Source organism: Tarenaya hassleriana, unplaced genomic scaffold (genome assembly GCF_000463585.1).
Source record: "Tarenaya hassleriana unplaced genomic scaffold, ASM46358v1 Cleome29, whole genome shotgun sequence".
Classification (NCBI taxonomy): domain Eukaryota; kingdom Viridiplantae; phylum Streptophyta; class Magnoliopsida; order Brassicales; family Cleomaceae; genus Tarenaya; species Tarenaya hassleriana.
Window position 1 is genome coordinate 1,879,994 of NW_010966092.1, and position 19,886 is coordinate 1,899,879.

Sequence of the window (19,886 nt, forward strand, 5' to 3'; positions counted from 1 at the left end):
AGATGCAGTGTTTTGATCGGAATATGGATTAATTTATCATAATTCTTTTATTTTTATTTATCCAATAAAAATGATCATTTTATTTACACTTATGAAAGAAATAGGACAACCCCCCTTTAAAAAACCCTTAAAAATGATGTAATAATTGGTATGTTTTAGGTTTAATAGTTTTTTTTAATCAATTATTGTTTATCGAATCATATAGTGTTTAACAAATTATAAAGTGCAAAATTATTTCGGATGCATTATTAATTTTGTTTTAAAAATCCCAAATGGCGGTGTTTGACCATGTACACGTGCACGTGCGGTGTGGCCGTGCGGGCGATGGGGTCACGACGAATTTCATGCGCATAAATTATATTATATGCGTACAAGACACATGCTGACAAGATCCACCGAGACGATTCTATTATTTTCCTCACAATTTTTTTAAATAAAATAATATATATATACACACACACACAGTAACTCACTCGGAATGGGCCTTGGATTGGGCCTTCAAGAGAGGAATGTCCATTTAATTGGGCTTATCACTATAATTAAAACCCAAGCCGTTATTGGTAAAACCCGTATGTTAAAATAACCGATTCAAAAGGAGAAATTGGGCCATCTCGGCATTTTGGGCTTTAGAAAATAGGAAAAGGCACAATAGATCTTTTAATACATTTTCTTGATTATTTTATATCCATATTTTCGTTTTTCTATTTATCATATTATTGTCCGTGTATTAGAATACGGTACAATATTTGTCTGTAGTCTCACACCAATGTAAATGAAAAGTATTCCCTATAAAGCACATTAATCCTATAGGGGTAAGTATATGGTAAGATTGGTGTAATTCCAAAAATAAAATGTAAAATGAATATACATAGTGGAAGAAATATAAATCGAATTGTCGCCTTTGATTATCTTTCCTTCCAATTCAACTACAAATGATGGCGGCATTGTCTTTTCTTTGAATTTACTCTTAGCCCTTTAGTATATGTGGTGGTCATTTCTGTATCTGTTACTATTATTGCGATAATAATAATAATAATAATAATAATAATAATAATAATAATAATAATAATAGTAATAACCTTTTTTTACAGTATTTAAGTTGCCAACTAAGCTAAACTGCTTTCCAACTTTGATAGACAAAGCGTAGGCACTTAGCACATGCTTGGAACATGCGTCACCTTTATTCCAAAAGGATTCATTTAGGTTTTGGTTTACTTTAAAAAAATCCAAGATTTTGTATTTTTTTTTCTGTTGTTATAAATTTAATGACAAATTTAGCTGTCTTATGTGGATCATATGTATTATTTACTGCCCCTTTAGGATAACTGATGGTACGGAAATTATTTATGTTATGAAAAAAAACTATATATTCAATTAAATGCTTTTTAGACTAGTAAAATATATAAATTTGGATTTTAATAGCAACTAATTTTATAAAAAAAACAATATAACAAAGCTACTTACGACTATATATATATATATATATGTGTGTGTGTGTGTGACATATTTTTGTCACGGTTAATGTTTAAGTTTCATATATATACCATTGATTTAATAAGTCATAAATTAATTACAAACTAAAAAAAGTTAAAGACAAATATATATATATATATATAACTGACACGGAAGCAGATGGTGTGATAACATAAGTAAACAAACATTCGGTTCTGTAGACAAGATTTATTAATATCCAGAATATTAAATTTGAAAATACAGAGCTATTTTGTCTGTTTAAATAATTTTATATTTTTGTAATAATCGAGACGGCAAATTTGAACGCTGTCGGAGCCAAAACTGAAGCCGAAAAAAGCCGATCCAAGCCGAGCTGAAAATAAAGCCGTTGAGATCCAACGGCTGAGATCAATCTAAGATGATCAAGTGCAGTCCTGGTGTGCCAATAAAGCTGCCATGCCACGTCACCCTATCTTTTCCTCTGTGTGGGCGGCATCATGCCCCCTCAGATTTATTTTTATTTTAAAATTTATTTTCGAATTTCATGAACATTTTTAAAATTCAATTTTTAAAAATGGAAAAAAACAGATGAAATGTAGAAAATCCCACCTATATATACATATATATATATATATGCTCATATGCTTAGCACCACTTACTTTAGTCGCTGCTGTTTCTGCTTTGCCTTCGCCGAGCCGTCATCATCTTCTTCGAGGTGAGTTTTGATTATGTTTGTGTTCTGTGTTCGAATTCGTTTATGTGTTTGCTGTTTTGGATTTCCACAGGTCAGATCCGTGTAGCGTGCCTCGATCTTGGTATCGTATTGTATAGCTCGAACTTTGGTTTACTGGTCGGATTTAAGCCGAAGATTCTAGTTTCGATCTAAATCTTCGATATCTTTATGACTTATATGTTAGATCTGTGCTGTTTGAGGTTTCTTCCTGCTTGTTTGCTGTACTGGTGGTTGATCTGTTGGAATCTGTTGTCGGCCATGTATTTTAGGTTGTCGAAGCCCTTTAGTTCGAAACATTCTGCTTTTTTCTACGATTTGTTCGGTTGATCTAGTTCCGATCTTTGATCTGCCATGGATCGGCAATCAGAAGTGGATTTCAGGCTTGTTTTGCGGCAATCTATGAGGCTGAACACAGTGTTTTGAACTTTGCTGATTCTGCTAAACTCGTTGCTTGATGCGAACATTTAACAGTATGTACAGCAATCTGTGGGCTTGTAGAGAATAGCTCTATCCGATTTCGATGCTGTTTGAGAGAATGCGATTACATTCTTGGTTCCAATGTTCTGCGGTTTGTGCGTAGGTTGTAAAAGATGGCCGACGCTGAGGATATTCAACCCCTTGTCTGCGACAATGGAACTGGAATGGTGAAGGTGTGTAGAGTTGTAGTTACAGTCTGGTTTTTGTTCGGTGTTTGTGTCTGCATCAATTAGAGTGTCTGATTATGGTCTGTGTGCAGGCTGGCTTCGCTGGTGACGATGCTCCGAGGGCGGTGTTCCCAAGTATTGTCGGTCGTCCCAGACACACTGGTGTCATGGTCGGGATGGGTCAGAAAGATGCGTACGTTGGTGATGAAGCCCAGTCCAAAAGAGGTATTCTCACTCTGAAGTATCCTATCGAACACGGTATTGTTAGCAACTGGGATGACATGGAAAAGATCTGGCATCACACCTTCTACAACGAGCTCCGTGTCGCTCCTGAAGAGCACCCGGTTCTCCTGACCGAGGCCCCTCTTAACCCTAAAGCCAACAGGGAGAAGATGACTCAGATCATGTTCGAAACTTTCAATGTCCCTGCCATGTATGTTGCGATTCAGGCCGTTCTATCTCTCTACGCCAGCGGCCGTACAACCGGTTAGTGCAGAATTCAGATGGATTTTTCCAAGTTTTTTTGTTTTCCGAATTTCGCTAATGAATCGTTTCTTTCCAATAGGTATCGTGCTGGACTCAGGTGATGGTGTATCCCACACTGTTCCAATCTACGAGGGTTATGCCCTTCCACATGCTATCCTCCGTCTCGATCTCGCCGGTCGTGATCTCACCGATTCTCTCATGAAGATTCTCACCGAGAGAGGTTACATGTTTACCACCACTGCTGAACGTGAAATTGTCCGTGACATCAAGGAGAAACTAGCATATGTTGCTCTTGACTACGAACAAGAGCTCGAGACCGCAAAGAGCAGCTCCTCGGTGGAGAAGAACTACGAGCTCCCCGACGGGCAAGTCATAACAATCGGAGCTGAAAGATTCCGGTGCCCGGAGGTCCTGTTCCAGCCGTCAATCATCGGGATGGAAGCACCCGGAATCCACGAAACCACATACAACTCGATAATGAAATGCGACGTCGACATCAGAAAGGATCTGTACGGAAACATCGTCCTAAGCGGTGGATCAACGATGTTTCCGGGAATAGCAGATCGTATGAGCAAGGAGATCACAGCGCTTGCGCCAAGCAGCATGAAGATAAAGGTGGTTGCGCCTCCAGAGAGAAAATACAGTGTCTGGATAGGAGGCTCGATCCTCGCATCCCTCAGCACCTTCCAGCAGGTAAAATAAAATCAAATCTAAATATCACGCAATGTTATTGCTATAATCTTCTGGGATATTCATCATATCTCTCCGTATGTGAACTTATTGGGAATCGTCAATGCTGTGTTTACCCGTACCAGATGTGGATATCGAAGGGCGAGTACGATGAGTCGGGTCCGTCGATAGTTCACAGGAAGTGCTTCTGAAGTCCGTACACGATCCGGTCGCCCGTACGGTGGTGAGTTGTCGTTTATTTTCAAGCGTGGGTTTGGATGGAAGTGAAGGATAAAAGCCGTACTTACTGTTGTGTAAGATCTTCCTCGTAATATGAATGTCCAAGTCGGAAATATCTTAAGAAGCCTTTATTTAAACCCTGTCTCTACGTTTATCACTAGGGTTGTTTGTAGCCGGAGAGTGGTTTGTGATGATTTTTTCATGTTTTTTTTTATAAAAAAAAAAAAATATCTGGCCCATTGTTTTGCTTATCCTTTATAAATAATATTTGTTTGGTTGTCCCAAGGTTAAATAATACGTTATATTTGTAGGAGAAAATTGGAAGTTAGTGTGTCAGCTTGCAGTTATATTGGTTTAATAAATCTTTATACATTTACTCGGTTTCTACGTTGACGAGGATTTTACTAAATCTAATGATTATAATTTATGTGAACTAAAAAAAACGAAACGAATTTAAAAAAAATAACCGAATAAATTGAAATTTTTAATTGAGTTTTTTTTTTATCAATAAAATCGAATCCGAAACGAGACGAGATTAATTGTAGTTTGATGAGATAATCTATTCATATGGATATAGTATAATGTACGAAAGCATTCGGTTGTGTTTTGATTCACCTTTTTTTTTTTTACTGGAAAATTAAATTAAAGACCGGATTTCCCTCCCGACAATGTTGTTGTTGTTAGTTGCCCCCTCACCCACACGTCTTCCGTTGAAAATCTTGGAATGGTCGGTCCGACAGAATCTCCCTACCAACCATAATTGTTCTTTATAATAAAGGAACCGACTAATCACGTGACATTACATATGTGTACATATGCACTCAAATATCACAAGACTCTAATACGAAATTTGTAATGTAAATAAACATTGTGATGCTTTTATCATGCGGAGTCTATATAATATATACCTACCCGGCACCCGCTGTCAATGATGGGCCGACAATATTGATATGCCTTTAAGCCCATATTGGGCCCATTTAGTTGTGATGAATATCTGGAAAAATTGGGTCAGTGAATAACTTCTCACAGAATTCTTCACTAAAAACCAATCTACTCTATGGGCTTATTGGGCTTATTCAGTTCCATCTTAATAGGCCCACTTAGCCCAACACCTTGTCAACCTCCTCTTTTTTTTTTCTTTCTTTTTTTTTTCTGGCCACACACGGATGAACAAATGATATAAATAAACAATAGCATAAAATGTATTCAGACAAGTCTTCCCTGATCCGGAGGAACAGGAGAAGAGAACTGTGGGAGTTTACTTAAGGAACACGCAACTAGATTCCTTGTGCAGGAAGCAAAAAAAATTTGAGGCATTTTCAGGATATCTCTGTTCTTTTCAATACGATGATGTTTCCCTTCTCTTCCCTTCCTATCTGTAAATCTCCATCCAAGTATCTGACATCAATGTCAAGAATCAAGAAACATTTCTCCATTTATATGATCTTAATATGACATTTTTCAGATGGGTTCGTGTCGATTTTAGATGATTTTAACTGTATTAGATCGGAGATGAAAAGGATACAGGATCTCGAACCGGCCCTCTGGGTTGAAGACGCCTAGAAGGAGATCGTAGTTTTGTCTGAACATGCTCATCAACTGCTCCACACAAACAAAAAAGTATAATATCCAATATATTTATATACATACATACACACATATATAAAGAAACATGATATCACAGTACCTGATCAGGCATGATGGTTGAGCTCTCGTACGTAACGTCAACTGTCTGCAACAAAATTTCAGAGCCACAAGCGAAAACGCAAATCCATTAAAACGCGAAAACGTGAAACGCAAATGCAAGACGTGGAGTTTTCCGTACCGTTCCGGAGACTATCTTGAAAGAAGCATCGATCTTTAGCTCGCCGTCGATCAGATTCAGTCCCCGGACGTTGAACTTTATCACATGAACGGATTTTCCCTTCCGTTCCGATCACCAAAAGACACAGTATCTCTCAGCCCTGATTCGCATTTCTTTTCGGGTTTTGCGATAAATAAAGATGAAAAAGATCGATATTTTCATTCCTACCTGAGAAATATCGATATGCTGGAGAATATCTCCCACCGAGACAAAATCCCGTAGGCCGAGCTTTGTCCGTTTGGATCCCAAGATAGTGATGGTGGAGTAGATAAGTTTCCAACAACCTCGGAACTTGTCAAGATCTCCGGTGGGATCTGCTGTCGGATTCCGACAGTTGAGGAGCTTCACCAGGTGCTCGATCTCTGATTTCCTCGCCGACGTTACGCCGAATATCCCTCTATTGATCCCTTCAGTCAAATACGACAACCCCTCTTTCACTTGGAATTTCATCTAATGCATAATGCAGCGTTTAAACTTTGTTTTTTTTACACATTTAGTAAATTTTACATTACGTGTGATTACATCCGTACTGAAAAGTACAGTCCCTTTTGGAGGAACCCATTAAAAATCGTATTTTTCATGCAATAAATGACATGATTCCTTATCATGAAGAATGATTTTCCAGATCGATTTGAACCACTGATCATGAGAATCTAAACTAAACGAGTTGCATTGCATCACCTTTGACAGCCTCGTAGAGCTCTTCTTTGATCTGGGCAACCGTCTTTTCGTCTTCCTCTTGTTCTTGTCCTTGGGAAAGGGGGAACAATCCAGAGCCCTGTTCTGCAGCTCTTCTGATGAACCCAGACGGGCTCTCATCGAAACTTCTACTTTTGATCTTCAAACCGTTTGCGGGACCAGATTTGAGAGAAATCGTCTCGCTTCTTGCCAGTTTCCTTCTCCTTCTTCCTGGGTAAATTCCTCCGACTGATGCTGCTGTCGATGGCTGAATCAGCTTACTCGCCGCCATTGCCATCCAAAATCCTTCTTCTTACAAAGAAAATTAGATGGAGAATATATGAATATCCAAAAGCTAAGAGACCATTGGCGGAGAAAATTGGAAGAGAAATATACTTGTTTTTTTTTTTTTGGGTTCTCTCTCTCCAAGTGCTCTATTTTTATTTGTCAAGAGATCTTGATTTGGGAGCTTTTCAGCTGCCACCACGTGAAACGTGATATTCTCTCTCTCCTCTCTCTCTCTCTCTCTCTATATATATATATATATATGCCACTTGCGTGGTCATATTTTGTATTGTTAAATATTTTCCCCGAATTATAAATATTTATTTCACGAAGAGCTGAGTAAACGAGACCATGACCTCCAAAGATTAATCAGAGGCTCATTGAAAAGCATCGACATAATAAATTTCATACAAATGATTGTAGTGTAAGATTTCATTTATTCAAATTTATTTCCTGGGCATCATTTTCCTCATATGATCTATAAATCCACCATACATGCTTTTCTCTCTCTCTCTATATATATATAGAATTTATGAGGTTTGCCGCCCAATCAAGAAGTACCACAACAAAGTCGATGTTTTTTGCTTTTGTTTCCACGCAGAAACGTTCGAAGCCTTACAGACAGGAGGGCGTTCAGGCAATAGTGGTCGGAGTTGCAGAGTCCTGCAATGGCTTCCACTGTTCCGGCGTCTGAGCTTTCTTAATGGAGAGGGCATGAATCTCCTTCATCTCTTCCTCCAGTGCTGCATTCACCATCCGGTGCCTCTCTAGCAACCTCTTCCCTTCAAACTGTTCCGAAACAACCTCGATCTCAAAACTCGCCCCGCAGCTGCATGATGATGGGGACAGACAGTCAGTCACAAAAGATTTCTCCATTTCGGCTGGGAAATGGCGAGAAAAAAAGATTCAAAGGTGATATAGAACTTACCCTCCAGACGTGTCGATCACTTCCTGGTACATGAAATGAAACCCAAGAAGAAGAAGATCAGATCAGATCAGAATCCATAGGTATTCGACAAGATGGCAGTGTATTGAATTCTATAGAGAATTCGAAAAATGGAACGAGAGATTTTGGGAATTTTCTGCGTTATTGAATCAAAATGTTCATACGAGGCTCATGTCTAAACCGGCTGCTAAACCGATGTGGCTACAAAGCCAACAATGAACACATGTTCTTTGACAAAACCAAAGGAACTAAGATCAAACACACTATATCAAGTGTCAATAACGCCGATATAATGTATATTTGGGCAATGAGATATAAGGTTTTCACTGCAAGCAACTTTGGTCATAACTTCCATCTCTCTTCTCCATCATCAACCCTTTGCTCCAGTACAATGCATAAATTCACAGAAACATATCACTTGTTTGCTTACAAAAGGATAGAAAACATGCATCGGGAAAATCACCCAAATAACCCACTTGGATCGCATCTATTTCAGTATACACCACCCAATTTTTTTTTTTTTCAATTTTAACCCACTTTTTGATGGGAAAAGTCTGAAATACCCTTTTCGTTTTATTTTTTGCGATTTTATTACCACTAACATATAACTGATATACAACTAAAAATAAGACAGATGATTTTTTGCCACCTTTTTTAGAATCAATTGTAACTATATTTAGATTTAATTACGAAATCGTAATAACGAAGTTGTTTTCGAACGGATAAATATCGTAATTCATTAAGGGTAATTTCGTCTTTTCGCAGAGAAAAATGTGTTATGTTTTCGGTGGTGTACAGATGAAATAGATGCGACATGCATCCCCCCATTACTAAACCAGTCTAAAGACGGAGCGCAGAGACAGAAACTGCATCAGTATGGGAAATTGGTACCATAGAGATCGATTAATTTTTTCCATATTTCATCACAAATCGGACCATATCAAGCGATGAATCTCCCGGATTCCTCTAAAATCCTCGCAATTTTCCAGGGACAGACAAAATCGCGTGGAACGTATGGACACAACGGAGATAAAGAATCGATCCAAGGAAGAGAGACTCACGAGATGAACAGGTTTGAGCTTCGAAGTCAGCGAAGCTTCGACTTGCTCCTTCGTCACCCCCATCTCTCTCTCTCTCTCTCGGAGCAGAGTCTAAACCTTAGCTGTGCTCGAATGGCGAAGAAGGCTTGTGGGTTCGTTGCCGATTTGTGGATGAGTGAACCTGATGAGCCGAATATGTTCTCTGCCACTTTTCTACATCGTATCGTGTTCTTCCCAATCCCATATTCGCGCTCAAGATTCTATACTATCCATAGACTTATCATCACAAATCAAAACCCAGAATTATTTGGGTGTTAGGACCAAACCGTGAAAAAAAGAATCTGAATTTACGAAACATTGAGCTTTGAATCTTGAATCAGAAATCGCACTTCGGTGTCGGTGAGGAGCTGACGAGGAAACCTCACGGTTCGTTGTTTGATGTCCCTTGCAAGTGTGTTTGGGCCTCAATGTTAATTTTACGGCCCATTTTATTGGGCCTGATTTTGTATTTCCTCTTTATATCCGACGTTTTAGAGTTTTTAGGTTTTAAAAACTCAAAAAATTATCGATCAAAGTTTTTTAAATTTGGTTTTCTTAAAAATTAGGAAAACTATTTTATGGAAAAAAAATGAACTAAAAATTTAAAACTACATTTTTTTTGGATTTACAAATCTATAAAAATCAAAAGTCAAAAACCAAAAACTAAAATTTAAAAACCAAAAACTAAATCTAAAAACTCAAAATAAAAACCCCATCTATTCAACAATGTTTGATTATAATATTAGATATGTACTCTTAACAATGTTTGCTTGTAATAAATAAATATATAAACCCAGAATTATTCATACTATATAAGTCAAAATATGTGAATTGAATATTCAAAGTCTTCGTTATAATATCTTAATCTCTGTTTCTCCGTGTTCCTTCATTCTCCAAAAACTTCTATTAATCTATATATATTCAAAGATTTTTTTTTATATTTTAAATATATTTTTAAATTAAATAATATAATTTTACTAAATATTTAGTTTATATTTATTTTTAAAAATAATTTTATGGGTACAAGTATCCGCGAATATCCGTCTCTTAGTTATAAATACCCGGTCGAAGGATATCTGATATTAATGAGATAGAGAATGAAACTCGCGAAAATGAAGACGAAGAGGTATCTTTAAAATCGCGGGTAACTGATCCGTGACACCAAGATGGACTTTCTTCATGTAAAAAGCCCAGCTCATTTTACTGTCAACCAGTGTCAATACTAAATGGGCCCAAAGCCCAAATAATTAAACCGCTAATTACTAATTAGTTCTTCATCACGTGTATGGCATGTGATCGAGGGTTTTAGACTGGTTGTCTTCCTCCTCCTTCCTACCTGTCCTAAACCCTCTTTTCAATTTCCACCGCTTTGCTGAAGCGGATGCATTTCCGCCATTTCCATCAAATCCCGTCTAAACCCTAGCCCGCAAACCATGAAATTCGGCGCTCTCCCCTCTAAGACACTCCTTCTCCGCCTCTCCTCTTCGCCCCTCACCGCCTCGCCGCTTCGGACGATCTCCGTCGTCGTCGCCGGTTTCTCTACATCGTCGTCGTCTTCCACTGGTGCGGGTTTTGGGTCCGTTTATCCTCCTTCGAGACGTCCTCACCACGATGATGAGTCTCGGAATATTAGGGTTTCGGTTTGGTGGGACTTCGAGAACTGTAACTTGCCGGCAGGTGCGAATGTGTTCAAGTTGGCCCAATCCATCACCACTGCGGTCAGAAGCAGCGGGATCAAAGGTACCATCACGATCACCGCCTTCGGCGATCTCATGCAGCTCTCCAGGACGAACCAGGAGGCTCTCTCCGCCACGGGAATCACTCTTACTCACGTCCCTCAAGGTTGATTTTCTGCTCTGGCTTCTATTTGAATTCTGTCTCCTGCTTAATATTTGATAAAAAAAAATATATAATTTCCCCCTGGTCAAAGTAGCAAATGGTTGAAAATGCAGCGAACTCATGTTAGTTTGGCAGTTCTTCGACAAGTAAAGATTGTTTTTCTACAGAATAAAAGGGAAAATTTTGTTACTGAGAAAAGGGCATGAATAGCTTTACAATGTTTTGATGTGATCACAGGTGGGAAGAACAGTGCTGACAGATCTTTGATTATAGATCTTTTGTGGTGGGTTTCTCAGAATCCACCTCCTGTTCATCTCTTTCTTATATCCGGAGACAGAGATTTCGCGAGTATATTACACAAATTGAGGATGAACAACTATAACATATTGCTTGCGAGCAGGGACTCTGCCCCTGGTGTTCTCTGCAGTGCTGCGACAATTGTTTGGGACTGGAATTCATTGGCTAAAGGAGAGAATGTGACCGCTAAGCACTTTAACCAGCCGCCCGATGGCCCGTATCATTCTTGGTATGGTCATTACAAGGTTCCTCTTCTCGATCCGTTTGCTGCCACTGAACAATCAGGTTGTGCGAAAACTGAAGAATTACCCGGGTCTAATTCTAATTTGGGTTGTACAGCCCGCCCAATCCCAAAAGAAGTTATGAAGCAGATTAGTATGATTCTGAGTTCATACCCTAAGGGGACATCGATTGGAGACCTGCGCGCAGAGCTCATCAAGAACAAGGTACCGTTGGATATGGACTTGTATGGGTACAAGAAATTTTCCCGGTTTTTATTGTCCATGCCACACATCTTAAAAGTTTATCCGCTAGGTGATGGCCAGTATATTGTCCGTGGGATAAGGCGGAAAACTCCTATGCAGTTTGGTTCTAGAACTGACCTGTCTGCTGCCTCTGATCAGAAAGTTGCAGAGAAAGAAGCTGATAATGCTGTGTCACCAAAACTTAATAGTGATGCAGAAGTTGCTAATCTGGCTGTAGGAGCTAGAAGAGATGATACATTAGGAAAGACGCAGAACAGTACAGAGAGAGACAAGAATGTCAAAGAGGAAGCACAAGAACTAGAAAAGAGTTCCCTTGAGCCAGTTTCAGTTAGCAAGCAAGGTGTTAAGGTGATGGATGGGCACATGACAAAGAATCATATGGCCCCTGTGGTTGGGGATTCCAGGGAAGGTAGATATGTTCAGAGGTTAAAGAGACTGTGGTTTGGTTCATCTGAGTCGGAATCATCGCATCCTTTAGATAATAAACATGTTTCTGTAAATTGGCTCGAGGGAAAAGGGTTTATTGATAAGGAACTAAAATCGTCCACTCATGAATCTAGAAGAGATGATGCATTAGGAAAGACGCAACAGAACAATACAGAGAGAGACAAGAATGTCAAAGAGGAAGCACAAGAGCTAGAAAAGAGTTCCCTTGAGCCAGTTTCAGTTAGCAAGCAAGGTCTTAAGGTGATGGATGGACACACAAGGAAGGATCATATGGCTCCTGCGGTCGGGGATTCCAAGGAAGGTGGATATATTCAAAGATTAAAGAGACTATGGTTTGGTTCGTCTGAGTCGGAATCATCACATCCTATAGATAATAAACATGTTTCTGCAAATGGGCTCGAGGGAAAAGGGGTTATTGATAAGGAACCAAAACCGTCCACTCAGGAATCTGATCCTATGACTCAAAGTTCACCCTCCACCTCTTTTGAATCTACCGAGGAGGGGAAAGCAAGTGCATTAGCAGGAAATGAGAAATCCATGAGTCCAGGTTTATTTATCCGAATTCGGAAGTGGTTAAAGTCCTGGGGAGGGAATACAACCGCCACAGAGCTTAACCATGAAGCAAGAGGAACTCAAGAGCTAGTGGATGCCAAGTCTCAAGCCAGCAGCATTTTTGCGAAAGATTCTTTCTGGAGTGATATGGAATCCTTCATCAATTCCCCAAGAGGATTCACCATTGTTACTCATTCAAGGACAAGGTGTGAACTACTTACTTTTACTACTGTCTACTTGTGAAGTTAATAATAATTCTGTAAGACCGCATAGATTGTTCTTTGTAGTCCTGATATGGTAAGGCCCAGACTTCTGCCTGACAGTTCCCATTAGCCATTTTCACCTGCCAAAGAAATATATTCATCAAATTTGAATTTATGTTTGTATCTGTCAGGGAATCAATGGCTAGGCATCTGCAGAAGGAAGGACCTTCATATCTCAAACTTCTCAGAGAACCCGATATGTTTCATTTAGTTGATCTGCTAATATCAGAGAAGAAATGGATCGAACAGAACCCCTCACTCTCCTTACCTTTCAGAGTTACCCGGGTCACCGAGAAAGATTCTAGCCTTAGCCATGCTAATGTTGCAAATGGGTTGAGATCGATATTCATGGATTCTTCGAAATCCAAGAACGTCGCTCATGCTGGGGTTTCTGTTGCAACAACTGCGGACCAGAAACTGCCTGAAAGATCCAGAAGTGATGTATTATCGGATTGTCAGAAGTTGGTGAAGAAGACAATACAGGAAAACCCCGGAGGCTATAACATTGGCTGCTTCAGAAAAGACTTCCTGGAGGAATTCGGGTACCATTTAGACGTTCAGAGTCTTGGTTACCAGAAACTGCAGTCTCTGATCGAAATAACGTGCGGAGCAAGAATCGAATCAGGATTCATCGTTCCTCTAACCACTGCACGTAATGCCAGAGTATCGGGGAAATGTAGGGAAGATGATGACTCGGATTCAGGATTTGATGAGCTTGGCCCAGTTTCAGGTGCTGCAGATAAAGAGGCCACAGCCAGAAAGCTGCCTGAGTACGAGCCTTGTCTTTCGGAAGACGAGGATTCTGATTTAGAGACAGAAGCTCCTGCCCTGAGAGAGAGAGACAGGGAGAAGAAGCAAGGCATGGGTGGAGAAGAGAGAGATAGTTCTTTAATCCAAATCCTGGATTCATGGTACAGCAGCAAAGAAAGCGATGGTGATAAACAGGAAAAGCCCGGAGAAGACGCGGAGAAGACGAAGGTTGTCCGATTTCATGGCGGAAGCAATGGTAAGAAGCAGAAGCCTCCAAAGGCGTATACTTTTGTTGCAGATTCCGACGGACAAATAGCGACAAAGGAAAGCTAATAAGATGGAATATGAGGATTCATCATTCATGGATTGATTTTTTTGTAGTTAGTTTATGCTTCTCCAGCTGATTTGTTGAAGCTGATATGGGTTTAGTCTATTGTTAAACCGGGCAGGCGGTCTGGTCCGGTTTATTGGTAACATTTTTATTTTCTACTCTCTTTTCACGTCTTTGTGTAAAAGCCATGTAGGTGCCCATGATCATATAAGAAGGTATCTATTAAGTCACGTGCATTTTTTATTATTAAAAGACGAGGACATAAACATGTACATGAAGAGAAGAATAATTTATATAGTTTTTCCAAATATATATTCAATTTAAAATTAAGTAAACAACAATAGTAAAGAAAATCACCTTAATTCGATCATCATGGGAAGAAATGTCACGCTTTTGGCGTTTAATTTCTTTTAAAAAAATATTCGTATTTGTTTCCTTTTTTATTATCTGGTCAGCAGAAAATATTCAAATAATATCTTACTTTATGCTCACAATTATACCATGGGCTACCGGCTACCCCACTTTTATGGTATTTTTCAAATATATTTTTCAAAACCTATTTTTGATAATTCACAGCCGTAGGGGTAAATATGCTCTTTCTCCCCCATAATTCAACCAAGAGGAAAGGAACATTTTTTTTTTGTCATGCAAGCCTGAAACATCCTATTTCACAAAAAAAAAAAAAAAAAAACAAAACAAAACAAAACAAAGCTCTGTTCGTTGCTTTTGATCTGTATCTTTACTAAAAAAAAAACTTCTGTTGTCTCCCTCGGACCCAACCTTGTTCCTAATCAAACGTTAAAAGTGTCTGCCATGGGAACTGCCACCTTTCTTGGGGAAGAAGGCTCTCTTAGGTTTTGGAATCTCATGAATGTCCATCACCTGTATAGTTCTCTGCTTTTTCACTGCAGACAATGAGGAAAGAGACGACAACAACAGGAAGACAGTTCTTTACATAAGACGATTCCCATGGAAACGGTCAAGCAAGTAAAGAGATGGGTTCGAACCATTCTCAGCTTCTCTGTAGTTCTGTTGAAGCCTTTTCCGGGCTGAGTCGAAGTCGTTGAGTTCCCACGGCTCTTTCTCCCTCTGCTTTTGTCCAGACCAAACCAACCCACGATTAGTTAGTTAAACCCGGTTCTCGATTCAGACAGAGACAGTTAAATACGAGATGGGCTTATGCCGTTGTCATGTACATCCACAGCTGAGAACCCGCTTTCTTTTTGTTCTTGATGATTCGGACATAAACTGTTTCGAGACCTGAGTGAGTCGGTATGTACCTGCCCAGTTTGCGGAGCCGGAGAAGGCCGAGCAGGTCTGGCTGGAGGAGGTGCAGCCGGTCTTGGTTTTCTTTCTGGTTCGGTGTTGCTAATTTTCTTGCTTGGACCAGAATACTCATCTGCCAAAATCGGGAAAGCAAAAGAATATGACCAGTGGCTTAGACAAAGTGCTTTCTCAAGAGAACCAAGAACAGAATGGAAACCTAACCTTTGAATCCGGTCCTATACTCACTGTGTGGCACGGGAGAGTACCCGAAATCCAGAACCTGCCAAGAAAGAAAAATAGAAAATTCAGAAAGAAACATAGAGACAGAACCGAATGTATTGACGGATATTTTCCAGGAAAAGAAACAAGAAGAGGAAGAAACGTTCGGTTTTACCTGTTGCCGGTCACCATTCTGGGGAGCTTTCTGCTGAGGTGAGTCCCCATCGGCTACCAATAGTTGCAGCGAAAGATTAATCCGAGAAATTTTCTCGGGAAAATATGACTGGATGTTTTTTTTGTTAAAGAAATATGACTGGATGTCCTATCAGGGCTTAGAATTCTTTCTACCTATCAAGTTAGATGGCTCGAGATCGCCAGGCTGCTTATGTTTCACCCACTCGTCAACTGTTTCCATCCATTTTCTGCAAAAACCGAGTATTTGGACTCAAGAAACTGAAAATAACGGTTCGAATTAGCACAAAACTACTATGACTTGGGAATGATCTGATACTTGAGAAGCTGTCTGGCTAATCTCCGGACATTGTTGGACGAATGCTTCCGAACCCGGTTCACATGCCTCCCGATATCAGTTTCCTGATGAAAACCAGAACCATGATCATGATTTCACCGGAAAATTTCAAACTATGATCAATCAGCTCTTAGAATTCATGAATTGAAGAGCTTTACAGGGTTCGAATTCAACAGATGAATGGTTGCTTCTTCAAACAAACAAGTGGGCTAGTTTACCTGAAGAGCTTGGACTGTTATGTCCATATCTGCCAAACTCTGAAGCAACTCAACCAGAGATTCTTCAGACTGAAATGCAGGAGAAAGTTCAGTCTCGGCATAAAAACCAAACATGGAAAACAGAATCTGAAACTAAACCCAAACTGAACAGAGCTATAACCAGATCGGGATCGTTTAGCTTCTCCTTGATTTCCAGAATCATCTTCTGTTCGTCGTCGAACAAACCCGCGTAAGGATCGAAACCGTCATCATTGTCTCCATTGCCAGATTTCTCTACCTCTCCTCTGTTGTTTTCGTCATGTTCCTTCCCTTCTTCCTCTTCATCAACCCTAACTTCGCCGCCGCCGCCGCCGCCGCAGAACTCGCAGTTTCTGCATCTGTTGACCATCGACGTGGCGTAGAGACGCTCGACGATGTTGTCTCTCCGACATTTCAGCTCATGTCCGTAATCCAGCGAAGCCACCAGGATCGCTGTGTCGATGAATGCCCACACATCTACACCGGCTGTGCCCAGAATCGATCGAAAATCGTCCAAATCCATGTCGCCGGAAGTTTTTTTTGTGTCTCTTTTTTCTGGATTTGGCAACTTTCGGAATCAAACGAATCACGACCCTTGTATTACATCACCGGATCTAAGAAGAGTCCATGCAATGAATAGGATACATCGGAGAAGCGACAGAGATCGAAACAGAACGAATCCGACCACAAAGCTCAGATTTTTACGTGAAAAAGGACAGCCAATCGGAAACCCAGATCGATAAATCAAGCCAATTCCAAAAGAAAACAAAAAAAAAAAAGGGAAAACAACGTATTTCTGAACCTTGATGACGCTACGCTAACAAGAAGATGAAATCAGCAATTGGGTTTATTGTTCTTGGCTCTTTTCCATTTGGGTCAGAGAAATGAAGAAGGGGGAAACTGAGGAATCTGAAGGGGAAAGAGATGAGAAGGGTATATTCCGAATTCGAAGGCTTTAGAATTTCTACGGGTATTGCTTTCTGCTCATTCTTCCTCTGCCGATTTACCCATAAACATTCTCCGACAGAAAAGAAAAACGCTTATGGGTGAGGGTTTTTTTCTGACATACGAAGAAACCAGAAAGGGGGTTTGTCTTGTGGATGCTCTTCCGCAAGAAAGCACAAAGCTGGTTTGGTTCGTTGTGGTTGGGGAGATGCCGAGAGTGAGAGAGAGAGAGAGAGAGGGAGAAGTGTGAAGTGTTCAATAATGGCGTTTACTTTTTGATTTTCAGAATGAAATGGAAAGGGTAACTGGATTTTGTCCGAGCTTTAGAATCGAGGAAATGGGAAAAAAATATATACTATATTAACATTATTGGTTATTATTTTAGGAATGTTTTTTATTATTACTGTGATTAGGGTTACGGTATTAGGGGTTTGTTCATATCCACGTTTACATATAATTAATAGACCTGACCACCTTCAATTAAAATATATATATGAACGAAAAATCTTCCTCTGCATCGTGAACGAAAAAATACATTAGAATTCTTATGCATAATCTAATTTCATATTTATATTCTTTAGTACGTTAAAATTCTTGTCATGAATATAACGTAAATCCATATTTATTTCATTAATGAGCATGAGCATTTTAGTTTAAATACTTATCTTGAATTTTGATCCATTTAAAAATCCAAATCAAGCAGTTAGTTCGATTGAATTTCTGTCGTCCCTCTATATAGATAATCTTTTAAACAGTTTTGCTAAAATTCATCTACTCGACTATTATAAATATATATCATATTCGACTCTTACGATATAGTTGGTTCGAAAGTATAGTAAATTTTCGGATTATAAAAAAAAATATAACACATTTTCGAGAATATTAAAGATTGCCATACAAAAAGAACAAGAGAATATATCACGATAAACACTAAGGAGATTTTATCTTAATTAAATCGGATTATTTGTTATGGTAATATTAGGACCCTGTTAGGTTAGATTACGTTTTTGTATAAGGACATTGGTACACCGGATTTTTGGTGTGGGATCCATTAAAACTGTCGGTTTCATATAATGGAGAACTAAAACTAAATATATAAACCATATTGGAACAAGAAAAATGTTGCACCAACGTTAAATTTATTTGCGACGATCCACAATAAAATTCTCGGTTTCTTATGTAACTGGGAACTAAAACTAGGTAGATATAATCATATAAACCATATTAAACATAAGAAAAATGTTGTACCAACGTTATATTTATTTGCGACGAGCCAAAATTGACCGGTGGATCGATACATGCAGGAGAACTATATGCACAGTGCATGTTTTATGTGGGCCGAAATTGGAGCATAACGTGGTTGGTACATCTGAACACGAGAACCAACATACAAAACCTTACAACACCGCACGTGTTTCACTAGCTTCGATCTTGGGTTCATATTAAACCAATATATATATATATATATATATATATATATATATATATATATATATATAATTCACCGGATCTTTAATCCGACTACATTTTACAAAGAATCGGAGAAATCTATCTAAATATCCCTCCCTAATTGAGGATTCGAACCAAAACTATTCAATCCTAGGTAAATCTTAACAATTTTTTTTTTGGTTTAAAGGTAAACCTTAACATATATATAGATATATGTATGTATATGTATATATATATAAATATATATATTGCCTTCAATTATCAAAATGAACTATGATAAACTATAGTATTGTGCGTACAAAAATATCGAAGTATAGTTATGTCCGTCCATGCATTTTAATAGTGTAATCATATAAATTAATATACTCAAATTTTAAATTAAAACGGGAAAACAAATTCGTTATGAGGTATATTAATTTGAAGATTAGCCCTACATGGTTAATTATTTGACAGGTCCATTAAGAACTGCACAAGTGACATAATAACATTCAATATTCGTATATTTCTGTAATATAATTTTAGACTGTCTCAATCTCTCTTTTTATTTTTATTTTTATTTTTTTTACGTTTTGGTATATTTGATATATTAAGGACACATTTCGAAGGTGTTTGCAAATCAATGGCGATGTCACTCACTTGGTATTACCACGTGTCACGAAAATCTCGTAGTCATACGTTCAACACCAACGTCCTTGCCTATTATTATCCAAAATCTTATATATACACACATACATATATATATATACATATATGATTGTGTGGTCCATGTAATGTCTTTCGATTATTGAACCCTCTCTTTACAAGAGAAATCGATATGGGCCGATAGAAGAAGTTTTAATTAAGCAAATGGGCCTGTTCAAAAATTAACTTGACCCAATGAAGCCCATTCCATGGTGTTATGTTTCAAAGTCCAAAAACGGAGAAGCTCAAGCCCATCATTCATGTTGAAAATATTATATTTTTCTTTTCTTTTCCTCGATTAATTAAGATTTTACTTCCATTAAATATAAAGAAAATGATGTTTTATTAATTTAACACTACTACGAGCGTATCAAACCATTGCAAACCCAAATCTCACAAGCTTCACGATATTAACTAACCAAATAATTCGTTATCTACATATAATCATATCAAATTTAAAACGATAATAATAATAATAATAATGATAATGATAATAATAACAACAACAACAATAATAATAA

General features: G+C 38.6%; 5 protein-coding genes across 8 annotated transcripts; 2 read left to right on the plus strand and 3 right to left on the minus strand.

The window, feature by feature from the left end:
- The first annotated feature begins 2,064 nt into the window (after positions 1 to 2,064).
- Positions 2,065 to 4,516, plus strand: LOC104818464 (actin-7). 2 transcript variants are annotated; one of them, XM_010548067.1, is made up of 5 exons: positions 2,065 to 2,167; positions 2,766 to 2,835; positions 2,922 to 3,315; positions 3,395 to 4,008; positions 4,131 to 4,516. In XM_010548067.1, exons 2-5 carry the CDS (start codon positions 2,776 to 2,778, stop codon positions 4,194 to 4,196), a joined length of 1,134 nt encoding a protein of 377 aa, XP_010546369.1. In that variant the 5' UTR covers positions 2,065 to 2,167; positions 2,766 to 2,775; the 3' UTR covers positions 4,197 to 4,516. The 2 variants fall into 2 exon arrangements, with proteins under 2 accessions (XP_010546369.1, XP_010546370.1); XM_010548068.2 differs by lacking the exon at positions 2,065 to 2,167 and adding an exon at positions 2,633 to 2,655.
- An 875-nt stretch (positions 4,517 to 5,391) lies between these two features.
- Positions 5,392 to 7,195, minus strand: LOC104818465 (probable plastid-lipid-associated protein 7, chloroplastic). Its single transcript, XM_010548069.1, has 6 exons — positions 6,770 to 7,195; positions 6,257 to 6,495; positions 6,050 to 6,148; positions 5,912 to 5,956; positions 5,750 to 5,823; positions 5,392 to 5,622 (listed from the first exon to the last, which is right to left on the minus strand). Exons 1-6 carry the CDS (start codon positions 7,062 to 7,064, stop codon positions 5,544 to 5,546), a joined length of 831 nt encoding a protein of 276 aa, XP_010546371.1. The 5' UTR covers positions 7,065 to 7,195; the 3' UTR covers positions 5,392 to 5,543.
- Positions 7,196 to 7,468: 273 nt separating this feature from the next.
- On the minus strand, positions 7,469 to 9,435 carry LOC104818466 (protein BOLA2). The gene is made up of 3 exons (XM_010548070.2): positions 9,059 to 9,435; positions 7,980 to 8,002; positions 7,469 to 7,880 (listed from the first exon to the last, which is right to left on the minus strand). Exons 1-3 carry the CDS (start codon positions 9,119 to 9,121, stop codon positions 7,685 to 7,687), a joined length of 282 nt encoding a protein of 93 aa, XP_010546372.1. The 5' UTR covers positions 9,122 to 9,435; the 3' UTR covers positions 7,469 to 7,684.
- Positions 9,436 to 10,404: 969 nt separating this feature from the next.
- Positions 10,405 to 14,266, plus strand: LOC104818467. Of its 2 annotated transcripts, XM_010548072.1 has the most exons (4): positions 10,405 to 10,918; positions 11,153 to 11,198; positions 11,316 to 12,902; positions 13,091 to 14,266. In XM_010548072.1, exons 1-4 carry the CDS (start codon positions 10,510 to 10,512, stop codon positions 14,040 to 14,042), a joined length of 2,994 nt encoding a protein of 997 aa, XP_010546374.1. In that variant the 5' UTR covers positions 10,405 to 10,509; the 3' UTR covers positions 14,043 to 14,266. The 2 variants fall into 2 exon arrangements, with proteins under 2 accessions (XP_010546374.1, XP_010546373.1); XM_010548071.1 differs by having other exon boundaries at positions 11,153 to 12,902.
- A 446-nt stretch (positions 14,267 to 14,712) lies between these two features.
- On the minus strand, positions 14,713 to 17,531 carry LOC104818468 (probable mediator of RNA polymerase II transcription subunit 26c). 2 transcript variants are annotated; one of them, XM_010548075.2, is made up of 9 exons: positions 16,433 to 17,531; positions 16,273 to 16,341; positions 16,037 to 16,119; positions 15,874 to 15,947; positions 15,701 to 15,753; positions 15,529 to 15,586; positions 15,321 to 15,439; positions 15,048 to 15,129; positions 14,713 to 14,945 (listed from the first exon to the last, which is right to left on the minus strand). In XM_010548075.2, the coding sequence occupies exons 1-9, from the start codon at positions 16,811 to 16,813 to the stop codon at positions 14,839 to 14,841; spliced, it is 1,026 nt and encodes a 341-aa protein (XP_010546377.1). In that variant the 5' UTR covers positions 16,814 to 17,531; the 3' UTR covers positions 14,713 to 14,838. The 2 variants fall into 2 exon arrangements, with proteins under 2 accessions (XP_010546377.1, XP_010546375.1); XM_010548073.2 differs by having other exon boundaries at positions 15,048 to 15,132.
- Positions 17,532 to 19,886: the final 2,355 nt, after the last annotated feature.

What these genes read in the sequence shown, in the direction of transcription:
- LOC104818465 (XM_010548069.1), bottom strand. Translation starts at nt 7,064, where the DNA reads ATGGCAATGGCGGCGAGTAAGCTGATTCAGCCATCGACAGCAGCATCA. An exon ending in AGCATATCGATATTTCTCAG is followed by an intron (nt 6,149 to 6,256) that starts GTAGGAATGAAA and finishes TCGGAACGGAAG; the next exon opens with GGAAAATCCGTTCATGTGAT. An exon ending in GAGGGCCGGTTCGAGATCCT is followed by an intron (nt 5,623 to 5,749) that starts GTATCCTTTTCA and finishes CATTGATGTCAG; the next exon opens with ATACTTGGATGGAGATTTAC.
- LOC104818468 (XM_010548073.2), bottom strand. Translation starts at nt 16,813, where the DNA reads ATGGATTTGGACGATTTTCGATCGATTCTGGGCACAGCCGGTGTAGAT. An exon ending in GTATAGGACCGGATTCAAAG is followed by an intron (nt 15,440 to 15,528) that starts GTTAGGTTTCCA and finishes CGATTTTGGCAG; the next exon opens with ATGAGTATTCTGGTCCAAGC. An exon ending in CTACAGAGAAGCTGAGAATG is followed by an intron (nt 14,946 to 15,047) that starts GTTCGAACCCAT and finishes CATTGTCTGCAG; the next exon opens with TGAAAAAGCAGAGAACTATA.
- LOC104818464 (XM_010548067.1), top strand. Translation starts at nt 2,776, where the DNA reads ATGGCCGACGCTGAGGATATTCAACCCCTTGTCTGCGACAATGGAACT. An exon ending in ATGGAACTGGAATGGTGAAG is followed by an intron (nt 2,836 to 2,921) that starts GTGTGTAGAGTT and finishes GTCTGTGTGCAG; the next exon opens with GCTGGCTTCGCTGGTGACGA. An exon ending in CGCCAGCGGCCGTACAACCG is followed by an intron (nt 3,316 to 3,394) that starts GTTAGTGCAGAA and finishes TCTTTCCAATAG; the next exon opens with GTATCGTGCTGGACTCAGGT.
- LOC104818466 (XM_010548070.2), bottom strand. Translation starts at nt 9,121, where the DNA reads ATGGGGGTGACGAAGGAGCAAGTCGAAGCTTCGCTGACTTCGAAGCTC. An exon ending in AGCTCAAACCTGTTCATCTC is followed by an intron (nt 8,003 to 9,058) that starts GTGAGTCTCTCT and finishes TTCATGTACCAG; the next exon opens with GAAGTGATCGACACGTCTGG. An exon ending in GTGATCGACACGTCTGGAGG is followed by an intron (nt 7,881 to 7,979) that starts GTAAGTTCTATA and finishes ATCATCATGCAG; the next exon opens with CTGCGGGGCGAGTTTTGAGA.
- LOC104818467 (XM_010548071.1), top strand. Translation starts at nt 10,510, where the DNA reads ATGAAATTCGGCGCTCTCCCCTCTAAGACACTCCTTCTCCGCCTCTCC. An exon ending in TCTTACTCACGTCCCTCAAG is followed by an intron (nt 10,919 to 11,152) that starts GTTGATTTTCTG and finishes ATGTGATCACAG; the next exon opens with GTGGGAAGAACAGTGCTGAC. An exon ending in GTTACTCATTCAAGGACAAG is followed by an intron (nt 12,903 to 13,090) that starts GTGTGAACTACT and finishes TGTATCTGTCAG; the next exon opens with GGAATCAATGGCTAGGCATC.